This window comes from Priapulus caudatus, unplaced genomic scaffold, assembly GCF_000485595.1.
Source record: "Priapulus caudatus unplaced genomic scaffold, Priapulus_caudatus-5.0.1 Scaffold196, whole genome shotgun sequence".
Lineage (NCBI taxonomy): Eukaryota > Metazoa > Priapulida > Priapulimorpha > Priapulimorphida > Priapulidae > Priapulus > Priapulus caudatus.
This window is the reverse complement of record NW_014577257.1, coordinates 318,660-332,280: the sequence shown is the minus strand read 5'-3', so window position 1 is coordinate 332,280 and position 13,621 is coordinate 318,660. Positions and strand designations below refer to the sequence as shown.

At 44.8% G+C, this 13,621-nt stretch overlaps 2 protein-coding genes across 7 annotated transcripts in view; both read left to right on the top strand.

Moving 5' to 3' along the window:
* Window positions 1–4,323, top strand: part of LOC106807111 (E3 ubiquitin-protein ligase UBR2-like) — a 28,963-nt gene extending 24,640 nt beyond the window's left edge. For all 3 annotated transcript variants that reach the window (XM_014809371.1, XM_014809372.1, XM_014809370.1), the window contains exons 25-28: window positions 330–432; window positions 761–898; window positions 1,631–1,801; window positions 3,587–4,323. In XM_014809371.1, coding sequence (XP_014664857.1) covers window positions 330–432; window positions 761–898; window positions 1,631–1,801; window positions 3,587–3,830 — 656 coding nt within the window. In that variant the 3' untranslated portion in view covers window positions 3,831–4,323. The remainder of the gene's footprint in view (window positions 1–329; window positions 433–760; window positions 899–1,630; window positions 1,802–3,586) is intronic.
* A 5,134-nt stretch (window positions 4,324–9,457) lies between these two features.
* The window catches only part of LOC106807102 (protein FAM26F-like), a 6,215-nt gene continuing 2,051 nt past the window's right edge, over window positions 9,458–13,621 (top strand). Inside the window, exons 1-5 of one of the 4 annotated variants that reach the window (XM_014809359.1) lie at window positions 9,458–9,534; window positions 9,898–10,252; window positions 10,560–10,725; window positions 11,132–11,259; window positions 12,973–13,076. In XM_014809359.1, coding sequence (XP_014664845.1) covers window positions 10,045–10,252; window positions 10,560–10,725; window positions 11,132–11,259; window positions 12,973–13,076 — 606 coding nt within the window. In that variant the 5' untranslated portion in view covers window positions 9,458–9,534; window positions 9,898–10,044. Of the gene's footprint in view, window positions 10,253–10,559; window positions 10,726–11,131; window positions 11,260–12,972; window positions 13,077–13,621 lie in introns of all 4 variants that reach the window. The other 3 variants (XM_014809358.1, XM_014809357.1, XM_014809356.1) reach the window with 3 other exon arrangements.

Here is a 13,621-nt window from a genome sequence, read left to right as displayed (position 1 = left end):
GCGTGCGTGCGTGTCTGCTTGCGTGCGTGTGTGTGTGCATGCGTGCATGTGTACCTGCATGCGTGTGTGCCTGTGTGCGTGCGTGCGTGCGTGCGTGCGTGTGTGTGCCTGCGTGCATGTGTGCGTGCGTGTGTGCGTGCGTGCGCGTGCGTGTGTGTGTGTGTGTGTGCGTGCGTGTGCCTGTGTGTGTGTGTGTTTGTTTGTGTGTGCCTGTGTGTGTGTGTGTTTGTGCGTGCGTGCGTGTGCCTGCGTGCCTGCACGTCTCAGCATGTCAAGTGTCGTTTGAGGACGTAGGTGCTTCCATGTTGTGTTTCCTTCTCTCATTACAGAGTTTCCTAATAGTGAGGGTGAGAGCATCTGCACGTACTTGGCGCTTCCATCGAGCTTCACGCAACTTGTCGAGGAACCTCTAGTCAACCGACTTGTCTCACGGTATGGTCTTCCTCTTCTCTTTCTTCTCTTTCTCTTCCTCTTTCTCCTTCTTCTACATCTAGTTCTTCTTCTTTTTCTTTTTCTTTCTTAATTTTTTCTTTATATAGTATTCCTATTTGATTCCATAATTTTATTAGTGTATTTATTTAGTTTAAGTTAACAATAAATATATGAGTATATACATATACAATATATATTTATTTATTTATTTATTTATTTATTTTCAGTTATTTATTTCTAATCACTCAGTATGAAAATATCATTTAGAGAAACCAGAAAAACTGCAGGAGGAAGTTGCTTGATGTTTGTTGATGCTTGCGTGGTTCAGGTGGTGCGATCATCCCACCGCGCGGGACATGATGTCACACCGCAGCAGACGCCTCCTTGACTACCCACTGGAGATCAACCAGCTTGTGCATCTGCCAAGCGACTACAGCGAACTCATCAACCAAGCCTCCCTCTTTACGTATGTTCGTCTCTATCTCTCTCTGTCTCTGTCACTGTCTCTCTCTCTCGCTCCCTCTCTCTCTTTCTCCCCTCTCCCTCTCTCTCTCCCCTCTCCCTCTCTCTCTCCCCTCTCCCTCTCTCTCTCTCTCCCCTTTCCCTCTCTCTCACGCCCAATGCTTACAAAAAAATACATTAATTCAATATAGGATTGGATGTTGTGGCATATTCCTCCCTCCCTCCCTCCTTCCCTCCCTCCTTCCCTCCCTCCGCCTCTCTTTCCCTTCATGTGTCTCTGTGTATTTGTATTTAATATAATGTTAGTGAATAGTACAACAATATTAACATAGATTGAGGCATTGAAGGTTGCCTGACTTGTGATGACTGACGTATGGATAGGTTATTTTTCCTCTCTCTTTGTCTCGTATTTTTGTCAACCACCCCTTCCCTCGGGAACATATTGAAAAGGTCTACACACGACTACACTATGTACATGCTAATCATGTACATGTAGTGATATAATTTAATAATAATACATAATTAGTAATAATTTAATTAAATTCTGTTGCTAAATTAATAATAAAGAATTGATTAAATTTTGTTGCTAAATTAATAATAATATGATTAAATTCTGTCGGTAAATTAATAGCATTAATTATTTATATTAATAAATATAATATATAATAAGTAAACAGCTATTATAACATCCTGCATATTATAAACCAGCTGTGTATAACCGAGGGTCTGCCGACAGGTGTCCTAACTCGGACGGAGACGACAGCCGTGCGCCGACGATGTGTCTTGTCTGCGGTACGATGCTCTGCTCACAGAGCTACTGCTGTCAGACGGAGCTGGACGGCGTACCCGTCGGCGCGTGCACGGCGCACGCGGCCTGCTGCGGGGCCGGAGTTGGACTGTTTCTGAGGTACGGCGGCAGTCTAGTCGCGCGGGCGTGTCATCGGCACCCGTAACGTGCAGTTAATGATATCAAGAGCGTATAAAGAAGGAGAGCATACAACGGTGAAATGCTGAAACCATGTTGCAGTATTAGTCGAATAAATAAACTTTCCCCGTTTTATTTTTACGATTCTTTGCAGTATTATTGATCAGCTGTCCTACCTTGTTAATATAAAACAAACCGCATGTCCCTACGATGCCCCTACGCTGAGATATGAGCGGTGAAAATCTGGTATTTTTGCCGAAAACCGACTCGAAATACCTGCTGACTGCGACCGTCTCTCGCTTTGAGATAACTTCGGGAAACCTCGCGTGTTTCCATCAATGATTGACAAATGGAATGAATGACGTCTGTTATTGATTGCCATAGTGATGACCCCCACCTGTGCCCACCTCATGCTAGATGTAGTAAGCTCTGTAGTACTGACGCAATGAGTCGGCGCTACCATAGCACTACACAGCGGCGACCGGACGCAACACACTGGCCACAAAGTGAGAGAGGGTCGCAGCCAACGGGGATCTCGAGTCGGTTTTCGGCAAAAATACCAGATTTTTGCCGCTCATTATTTCAGCGTAGGGGCATCGTAAGGACAAGCGGTTTGTTTTGTGTTAGCAAGGTAAAACAGCTGATCAATAATACCGCAAAGAATCGTCAAAATAAAACGGGCAAAGTTTCTTAATTCGACTAATACTGCAACATGGTTTTAACATTTCACCATTGCTCTCCTTCTTAATACGCTCTTGATTATATGTATAATAATTACATACATTACAAGAACTATTAATGGATGTTAGTGCATGACGTGATGAATCGCTGCAATCTCATTGGATAACGCAGCAGGCATTATGAAGAGATAGTGCCCGCCTTAGCGGGCACTATCGCTTGCGCGACGCATTGTTATTATAACGCATTGTGTTTACGTCACGAATCTCTTGCGTCTGGGCGCCACGCAAGATTTTGGAATTAATGGCGATTGTGTTTGTGTCGCGAGCGTTTTGTCTACTCGAATGCACCGGCAAAATTAGGGAGTATAAAGAAGTATATACGCATGAAAAGTAGATTGCATAGTCATGTGATGCCATAAAAACATTAATGCCTGCTGTTGGGGCACTATGCTCTCATAGTGTTGCTTGGGAAGGAATAGTGCCCTCGCTACTCGCGTCGCGCGCACTATTCCTTCCCTCAGCAACACTATGATAGCATAGTGCCCCCAACAGCAGGCATTAATATATAAATATTGAAAGATATATGATAATAATAATAATAATAATATATAATACGAAAGAATAATAACAAGAATTCTAATGTGGCTAAATTTTGCTATTTTTTTATTATTTTTAAAAACATTTCAAACTTTTGCTATTTTTGATCGTGCATTCGTTATTTTCTTCCTAACAATTCTTTAAATTTCCTATTACTCACATGCTCTTTTGTCGTTCTTCATCGCCCGTCTGTTGGTCGCGCCTCGCAGCGCTGAGATAATAATACACATATAATTACACATATAATAATATGTATAATAATTATGTGGGTGCGTGTGCGTGCGTGTGCGTGCGTGCGTGCGTGCGTGCGTGCGTGCGTGCGTGCGTGCGTGCGTGTGTGTGTTAGGAGAGCTATTAATGGATAAGATTCAAAGATATATGATAATAATAAGTGCGAAAGAATAATAACAAGAAGTTGCTCACGCATTTTCGTTTCTCTCTCTCTCTCTCTCTCTCTCTCTCTCCCGGCTCCCACCTTCCCCCTCGGCAGGGTGCGGGAGTGCCAGGTGCTGCTGCTCTCGGGGCGGACAAAGGGCAGCTTCTTCCCGCCGCCCTACCTTGACGATTACGGCGAGACGGACCAGGGCCTGCGGCGCGGCAACCCGCTGCATCTGAACCCCGAGCGCTACCGCAGGCTGCAGACGATCTGGCTGGTGCACAGCGTGCCGCAGGAGATCGCGCACGCGCTCGAGTCCAACTCTAGCCTGCTCTCCATCGACTGGCAGCACTTGTAGCAGGCCGCGTCACCAGGGTTGCGAGCGGGGGGGGAGGGCCTTCCCCCTCGGACGGAGAGATTTGCGGCGTGCGCCGGGCAGCAGTGGGGGCGTGGCGCCGTGCTGCCACCTGCCTGCCGTCGTCGTGGAAACTGTCATGGCAACAGTTGCTACCGCATGTATGCTGTCTTCGTGGCAACCGTCACGGTGACAGTTGCTTCTACGTACGTACAAGCCGTCGTTGCGGAGATCGATATGGCGAGCATGTTGACAGCGATATGAATGAGAGCTAGTCTATTGTTTTGTCGACACTCGTGCCGGCAGGCGCCGGCTTTTCGACGCGCGTGCAAGGAGCTACAAGTTTCGTCGGAAACATGATATTAATTGTACGTAACGGCAAGTATTAACGTAAGGGCAGGAAGCATTCGATGCGGCGTGTGAGAGGCAGCAGGAGAGCGGCGTGTCACATTGTTAGCTTGACTGCGTGTGCGAGCACAGCATCGCTATAGGCGGGCTGGGGGAGGGGGGGAGTGATACTGGTTGATGGGGGAGCACTGCAGCACAGGGATCGAGGAAGTAATATCGCTTGTCAGCTATCCTCCTCGCAAGGTCCATCAGAAATTATCCGTTCACACTTTCGGGGAATCCCGCCCAAAATGATCACGCACGTGGTTCACCCGTTGTGCTTCAGTAACCCTGTGCGTGCGCGTCTGTATCTTCATGCTGGATTATTGCACAGTCATGCGCACTCGTCAGCTGCAGAGAAATTGTTGTCATCTATTTTGAAGCAATATTAATGCTTAGGAGCATTTTCCGTAATTTGCTTAAAGTGTAAACGCATATACCCGAGTGCGCTTCTAGGGCGGCTAAGATTGTGAAATTCTCTTGTCGCCGTTTTTGTTCACGCTAGTCGTGACGATCGTTGGGAAATCGCACTATGCGTTCGGGCGATGACATGCCGACTATTCGTCGCGTCGAAACAGAATGCGTGTGCGTGGGGTGTGCACAGCTGCTGCATAACTCGCGTGTCAAGCAGCGTGTATGGGTGCTACAGCATTGGCCAGTCGCATGTACTTTGTTTTGCCTCGACCCGTGGACGTGATGTAACTCACACGCGTGACGCACTTCGATATCACTGTTTTCCGTCGTGGGTTGAGGGTGATATTTAGGATTTTTATTGTAATTATTATTATTGTTGTTATTATTATTATTCTCTTGTTTTGTAAACTTATTCTAGGCTCAATAGCAGTGTGTCCCTCTCGTCATATTGTGTAGGGCGTCAGTAGGAGTTAGCTTAGCTAGCTTAGCTTAGCTAGCTTAGCTTAGCTAGCTTAGCTTAGCTTAGTGCAGCAATTAGCTTACTGCTTCTATAGTATCAGAGATTGTCTTTATGAGGGCAGTCATGCTTTATTCGACTGTCAGTTACTGTGCCATGTATACACTCACGGAGACTGCAGGTCTGTGTACGTGCATGCACCGCCACATGTATGCATAGACTGGACACCCGTTATAGGTGCATGGACAGCCACATATACGCACAGACTGAGTCACTGGACACATGTTAAAGATACGCGGACATCCAGATATACACGCAGACTGGACACCTATGATAGGTGCACACGCCACCACATATACACACACGGGGCAGGAAACCTGTTTACCTCAATGTCAGCTTTTACACTATAGCTCTTCTCTCGCTGTGATGCCTAGCTTACTCAAAGTGGGAAATATTTTAAATGCACGTGCAGATGTAATGGCTTGGGTCTGTCACACACTTGGGTGTTTATAAAACTGCTTCTCGTGGGTGGGTGGAGGGAAGCCGTAGAGACAATAATGTAACCCAGCAAGAGTAGGTTAACCTACTCTTGTTAGGTTACATTATTGTATCTAGGGGAGCCGGTGTGCATATTGGTCCCAGACTAGGACACTTCACAGGTCACGGGAAATCCAAATAGAAAGGTTCGTAATTTCGTGAATTAGCTTCCTGAATTCAGTGTATCATTAATGAATTCGTGAATTATCAAGTGATGACACCTGTGTATTCGCGTTACTATATATGATGTATGTACAACCTTACTGATCAACTAGATGAATACACGGGAGAAACGTGAAGCACTAATATTGATAGCATGATGATCGGGTGACCATCGTAGTGGACACTGCTATGCAATGTGTTACAAGTAAGTTGGCGACGCGATTCTTTGCAGTCCGTCTGTAGAGCAGTTGCAATTATTTTTCGACGTTGAAGCTTTAATTGGTCTTGCAAGGACAGGCACTTGGGACAGAGTCAGTAAAAACTGAAAAGAATATGAACGCACATTCACAAATACTACCGTACCTCTCAATTACAGTTGTGTGTTGTGTTGTGTTGTTGTATATCAACTTTCCTTCATAAAAACTAACACCGAACGTTCCCGCACTCGCCGCTGCGAGTGTGCTGTGTCGCCATTATAATGATAATAATATATACTTTATATATTATTATCATTATAATGACGACACAGCACACTTGCAGCGGCGAGTGCGGGAACGTTCGGTGTTAGTTTTTATGAAGGAAAGTTGATATACAGTGACACAACAGTGGAACTGTAATTGAGAGGTACGGTAGTATTTGTGAATGTGCGTTCATATTATTTTCAGTTTTTACTGACTCTGTCCCAAGTGCCTGTGCTTGCAACATAGCGACGCACGTCCAGACGCCAGCAGCGCTGCTAGATACGCCCCGCGCATGCGTGGACATGCGTACTTGCCGAAGTGAGCGCGTTCTTCTTGTTCCTCCAAAGATGTACAACTATCCGTGTGCAGTGTGTGAACATGTACAGGTGGAATTATCCCCGGCTTGTTACGTGGGTGCTGCCCTGTTGTTGTTGTTATTACAGCGGTCGCATATAGATTGCCGACAACGCTAGTACTGCCCGTGAACTGATTTTGCGGTTTTGCGCGCCCTCTATTGGTAGCTAAACAAACTGACACTAAGCCAGCTGTTTAAACTGTGTTGAGGACTGCAGTCATAACGCTTTAACACCATCCGCATGTATAACCCCGGTGTAGGTGCGTTCAATGTTGATATCATGCTAGCATGCGCAGAACCAGTGCATTAATAACGATGTGAAACTGACTTTTTGTTTCCCTGGGCGGCGGCGACATCTGCTATATTGACAGGCATCATTAAGAATAATGTGAGACGATAATGTTACAATCTTATGTAAGGAAACTACTCCGTACGTGGTCAATGTACAGTGTTGGACGTGATATATTATATATTAAAACTTTAACATCATGGCTTGAATTTCCTGCAGTATTTTTGTTTTTTGTTCAGCATTTTTTTGTAATTCATTTGGAAGGATTTCATTTGTGTAAGTCCGGGTGTACATCAGCCGTAACTAAGAACTTAAACGTCACTGATTTACATATCTTTCGCTATATTTATATCCATGGAAGTATGTGATATCAGTCGTAGAACGTACAGTGTGGAGAAGGAGCAGTCATTTTCAGGAAGCGGGTGTTCGACCATTTTGATTATGTGCGAACCAGGAAATACGGGGAAAAGTGTGATATTTAAAATTTATTTATTTATTGTTAATGGTTAAAATATGGAACTGGAGAATGGAGTATTTGTTACCTAGAACACACACACACACACACTGTCACCACCCACCCATCGGTGTACGAGTACGAGTAAAATGTTGTGAGATGAGAATATCGTACTGAATATCGTACCTACCGCCGCTGCCGTTCTATAGGCTTCCCAATTCTTATGCCCAGGAAGCAGCAATAGCGCGGTAATTCTGACTCATACATACAGGTCGTACATGACAGTAGGTCCGTGTCTCCTGAATCCACTCTAGAGGTAACGCTACATCACAGTATAGGTATTGCCCAAGTCTCCACCTTCTTTTTAACACTTTACTTCGGCCCTAGGTCGTTTCTTTTCGTCGTTAGGACGCCGAGATGTCCACGCGCAGTGCCACCCCATCGAAGAAATACTTTGCAATGCGCTAATGGCTAACACACTATTTATGAATACCTAAGGTTGGCTCTAGGAAGTTTTCTTCAAGCAATAAATCGCGGAGATGACATCGCCCCTGCCTTATATATTAGTATATAGGAGTGACTTATGCTGGGGTGGTGCCTCCACATCGAAAAAGCGACGTCACGTTTTGTGATGCGTACCTCGTGCCTGGCTACTACCCTCTTCCTTGAATTCCTAACTTATATATAATATATATGTTAGAATTAGAATATATTTAGAATACGTAGGTAGCATTTACAAGGTAGATTGTGCACCTGGGATCCTGGAGTTGGTTTTGTGCGTTTAGGCGTTGAATTCAAAAATAAACATAATATATATATATATATATATATATATATATATACTGAATTGAAAATCGTGCACATCAAAACGATATTTCTGCACGAACAGCTATATAATAAAAGAAGAGCAGTAGCAATTTATTGCCGCTGACGCAGGCGTTACTAATTTCAGGTACTACACCATTTTACTCACAAAAGTTCTGTGGGAGCATATATACGTCTAGCCATGCACCTATACCCCGCTAAAGGACGTGTCCTCTCACACGGGGGATTTCACCATCCAATAACCACGATGTGAGGGGACTTATTGGTAGACAGAATTTTGGCTGGTGAGGATCGAGCATGTGTGGCAACTTGCTATAACAATACATCGAAGAGCACATACTATATGTACGGGTACATCTCTGTATAACTATAACTATATATACAGTGGGGGCAGTGGGACAAGTCAACGTACATTCCTGCTTGATTATGGCCACCAGGATTACATAACCGGCGGAGAACCATCGTAAAGTCAGGTAATATATATTAATGTTAATGCTAAGATAACACTTACGACTAATGTTGATGTTACGGGAATAGCGTTGACAGAAACGCATCGTAGCTACGGGGGAAAAAAACTAATACAGGCAATCCGTAATTTGTCGTTACAAAGCTGCCGAACTTGTAATTGAGAATCCGTTACATAACTCAAATCTACATACATTTATCGTACATGACAGGAATATACGTATTTATATTAGTTGATCACGTATAAACAATAACTGAATATAAAAGGCATGATCCTGTTTCTATTGCATATGTTTCTGTCAACGATCTATAGGCGACCGTTAATTAAGACTAATGTTAATGCCAATTTTGTTTCTGACAAAGGGCCCGGGCGGGGCAAGGCGTTTGCCTTGTTGCGTTTTTTATCTGCAACATTTTCTGTTGCATTTACAACTGAAAAGACTTAAGTGGGGCGCGACCACGGTCTACGGAACAAGTGACAGCCCCCCTGCACCCTTCCCCCCGTTACCTACAGCTCTGACACCGTACCGTATGATGTGTGTACACACGTTTGTGTGCGGTCTTTGCTACCTGTTTCCTCTCCGCGTGCCCTGTGCGTAGCTGTCATGAACGGGAATTACCTGACGCATGGTTAACGTTCGAATAGCGCGGCGTATCTTTGAGTATATACGTCTATATAGTTGCCCCGTGCGCGCGCGTGTGTGCAGCGAATGGGAAGACGTACCAGTGAACAAATGACGTAGACAGATGTATATATAGGAGGTAAACCCTTCCACCGCTCTGTGGGACCTGAGGCTATTCCGCCACCGCGCGGCCAATATGCAGGCGCGCCGAGAATGACGTTTCCTTTTCGTGACTACAACACGTTTTTGGAGAGATGATATCGCATGCGAGCGTGGTGGTGCGTTCAGGACGATTGCCGGCGAGGGCACACCGTGGTGGTGGATGTAAAGGGGGTTGCTCTAGTTGGCGAGCGCGCAATACTTACTGGTCTTACTGTGCGTATAACTGGTAGAATCGACACGTCGGTAATTTGACAAGCAAACGAGTTTGAACCGTAGCAGCTTGAAGCTAGGTGGCACATTCAAACGAGATACGAACCTATGACTCGGCGCCGCAGATACAGTGTGTGCGCGCGTGTATTCGGATACACTGTTATGCTGGCTGAGAGCGAGCATCACTAGACCGTGTCCATTCTCTGCTATATAACGTATATACCCTATATAATTGTATAATATATATTGTATAATACACGCTGTTATAGGAGTTGCGGCTTCGTAACGTCGTATATCTTCGAAGTCAAAGAGACCATAACAGAGGAGGAGAAAGTCAATGTTGGAACTAATAAAATTAATAGACCAGCACAGCGGATTGCAATAGTCAGTAGAAGGAGCTGCGACGCCGCGGCAGCATGGTGGGCATCTCGGCCGTGACAAGACTGGACAACATCATCAAAGGCAACAAGACCACTTTGATGAACTCGTCCGTCATCTTTCTCACGTTCAGCAGCGAAGAGATCTTCCAGAGGATCGTCTTCAAGTGTCCGTGCCAGAAACCGGAGAGCACTCTGTACGGCGCGAGCTTCCTGTTTGGACCAGCATTAGCGCTCCTTATTGTTGGTGAGTTGTATTCGGGCGATTGGAGCGATCATACAACACAAGAATCAAGAAATATCTCACAAATATTTCTGTCAGTGCCTTTGCTGTTTGCATGAAAACCCCCACGGTGAATGATTTTCTGGTTATTTAGGTGATCATGCAACTTAATTTGATGACAGTTTCTGTCAAGGGTGCATAAGGACCTGATAGCTTGTGAGAAATCCCCATATGATACACTTTATATATTACAATGCTGTTATTATATATTCTTCGGTCCAATAACGATATATGCAGTTGGGAATAAACTGGCATATTTTTTTTCAATCAGGCGTGTTAGTCAACAACGTCACATGGCGTTTGTTCACCGGCTGCTGTCATCGCACTCGATCGACCCAACATGGCTGCCGTAAGAGTTCGGTCTACTTGTCTAGGATCATCACGCAGGCGCTGGTGGCTCCGGCAGCCTGGATCTTTATAGCCTTCGTTGACGGAAGGTGAAAACCTCATTTTCTGGAAATCAATTCGCGTTGCGTAAATTTTCGCGTCCAGCCAACCCGGCCGCTTTAGCGCCGGGATCACCCATGGTCTACATGCATCACGTGGAGTTCCTATAGCGATTGTTACTTAGAGTATGGAAAATGATAAATACGATGACACGAGAAGTTAAACTAAGAAATCTAAGATTCGACAATTTTCCGTGAACAATTTTGCTCTTTTTAAATCCATTATATTATATAAACCAATATACTATCAATCTACATAGCTGTTATGTGTGTTAAGCGTTGTTAGGTACGCATTACCATTTGAAGTGTTACGTATTTTAATTTTTATGCTTATGGCGTCATAACTACTTATGCTGTTTCTGACAACGTCCCCCCTAATGCTACGTACTGTGTTAAGGTACTATATGTGCGCGAAGGCGACCGACCCTTGCAACGCCGACGATGCCGAGCATGATGTCTTGTTCGGGGAGTCGCAGATCATCGGGTTGATAGGAATGCTCGTGGGAATCACCACAGCTCTCGTCGGTACGAAGATGAAACAACAGTCATCAACACAGACTATCTGCCTGTCTGTCTGCCTGCCTGCCTGTCTGTCTGTCTGTCTATCCGTCAATTCGTCAGTGCGTCCGTTCGTCCGTTCTTCCATCCATCCATCCATCCATCCATCCATCCATCCATCCATCCATCCATCCATCCATCCATCCATCCATCCATCCATCCATCCATCCATCCATCCATCCATCCATCCATCCATCCATCCATCCATCCATCCATCCATCCATAAAATCACTCCATCATCCATCCATCCTCCATTCCATAACATCCATCCATCCATCCATCATCCATTCACATCCAGTCATCCAGTCCATCCATCCATCTCATCCATCCATCACATCCATCATCACAAACCACCTCCATCATCCATACCATCCATCCATCCATCCATTCTCATTAACCACTCCATCCAAATCCATACCATCCATCATCCAATCCATTCCATCCCATACCATCCATCCATCCATCCATCCCATCCATAACCATCCATCCATCCATTACCATCCATCCATCCCATCCATCCATCATCCATTCATCCATCTATCTATCCATCCATCCCATCCATCCGTTCTCCCATCCATCCATCCATCCATCCATCCATCCCATCCATCCATCCATTCATCCATCCATCCATCCATTCCATCCATTTTTCATCCATTCATCCATCCATCCGATCCATCCATCCATCCCATCCCCCATCATCCATCCATCCATCCATCCATCCATTCATCCATCCATCCATCATCCCATACCATCCATCCATCCATCATCCATTCCATCATCCATCCATCCATATCATCACTCCATCCATCCATCCATCCATCCCTCACCTCATCCATCCATCCATCCCATCCATTCCATCCACATTCATCCATCTCAATACCATTCCATCCATCCATCATCCATTCCCATACCATCCATACACCCACCATCACCATCCATCCATCATCCATCATACCATTCCATTCAATCCATCCATCCATCAGCCAGCCAGCCTTCCATCCACCCACCTAGCCTTTCATCCATTTATTCATCCATCCATCTATCCATCCATCCATCCATCCATCCATCCATCTATCCATCTATCCATCCATCTCATACCTCCGTCCATCCGTCCGTTCCGTCCGTCCGTCCGTCGTCCGTCCGTCGTCGTCCGTCCGTCCGTCCGTCCGTCCGTCCGTCCGTCCGTCCGTCCGTCGTCCGTCCGTCCGTCCATCCGTCCATCCGTCCGTCCGTCCATCCATCCATCCATCCATCCATTCATCCATACCATCCATACATCCATCCATCCATCCATTCCATCTATCCATCCATCCATCATCCATCTATCCATCCACCCATCCATCCATCCATCCATCCACCCCCCCTTCTCTCTCTCTCCTCTCTTCTCTCTTCTCTCTTTCTCTCCCTCTCTGTATAACTGTATCACTCTGTCGAGTTCTTTCTGACCTTGTCCCCCTCTCTCTATTTCTCTCTTTCTTTCTCTCTTTCTCTCTCTCGCCCCGTTTTAAAAATTTATCTACGCACACCGTTTTCGTTTTATGCCCACGTGCAATTTATATTCGGCTTATTGCTCTATATTGGTAATCCATCGTTTTTTCTTTTCGACTTTTTTTTACATGTTTTCTTTCTCTGGCCCGCGTAGACCATCCTTCTTGATTTTAGACATCACATCTGTTTCAGTGTTGCTGGCTCAGAGGTGCATGGATAGGTTCACTCACAGCCAACAGCAATTCGTAGCCATGTACAGGGCGCAGGAATCTGAAATCTTCACGGAGAAGGCGAAGGTTGTATAACTAGACAGGAACTTATATTTATTGCTGCAGTATTCCCACGCAGCAAGATAAGAAATAATAAATAAATATATAAAAAATATAAATATATAAAAATATAAATAAATAAGAAACGCTTACGGTTTGTAGCCTGCGATTCAAAAGTATTGTAAACAAACGATCTTCGACAGTTAACAGTAATTAAACATCGTTAACAGTGACAATTAACAGTATCATTTAATTAAAAAAATGTTTTCTAGAACATTTCAAATTAAATTAAAAACCATTTAATCGTTAATATTTGAACTTTTAAATAATTATAATACAAATAATTTACGCCTCTTTCAACTAACTACTAAATGTAAATGAATATAGTTTTCCGTTTAATGCAGCGCACAAACGCAATAGGTGATAAGCCTAATACTGGTTCAGTATATTAATTCGCTTTTCTAGTTTATTCTTCTCGAGTTGTCTTTTTATATTTGTGTGGTGTGGTGTGGTGCTGTGTGAGTGTGTGTGTGTGTGCGCGTGTGTGTATGTGTGTGTGTGTGTGTGTGTGT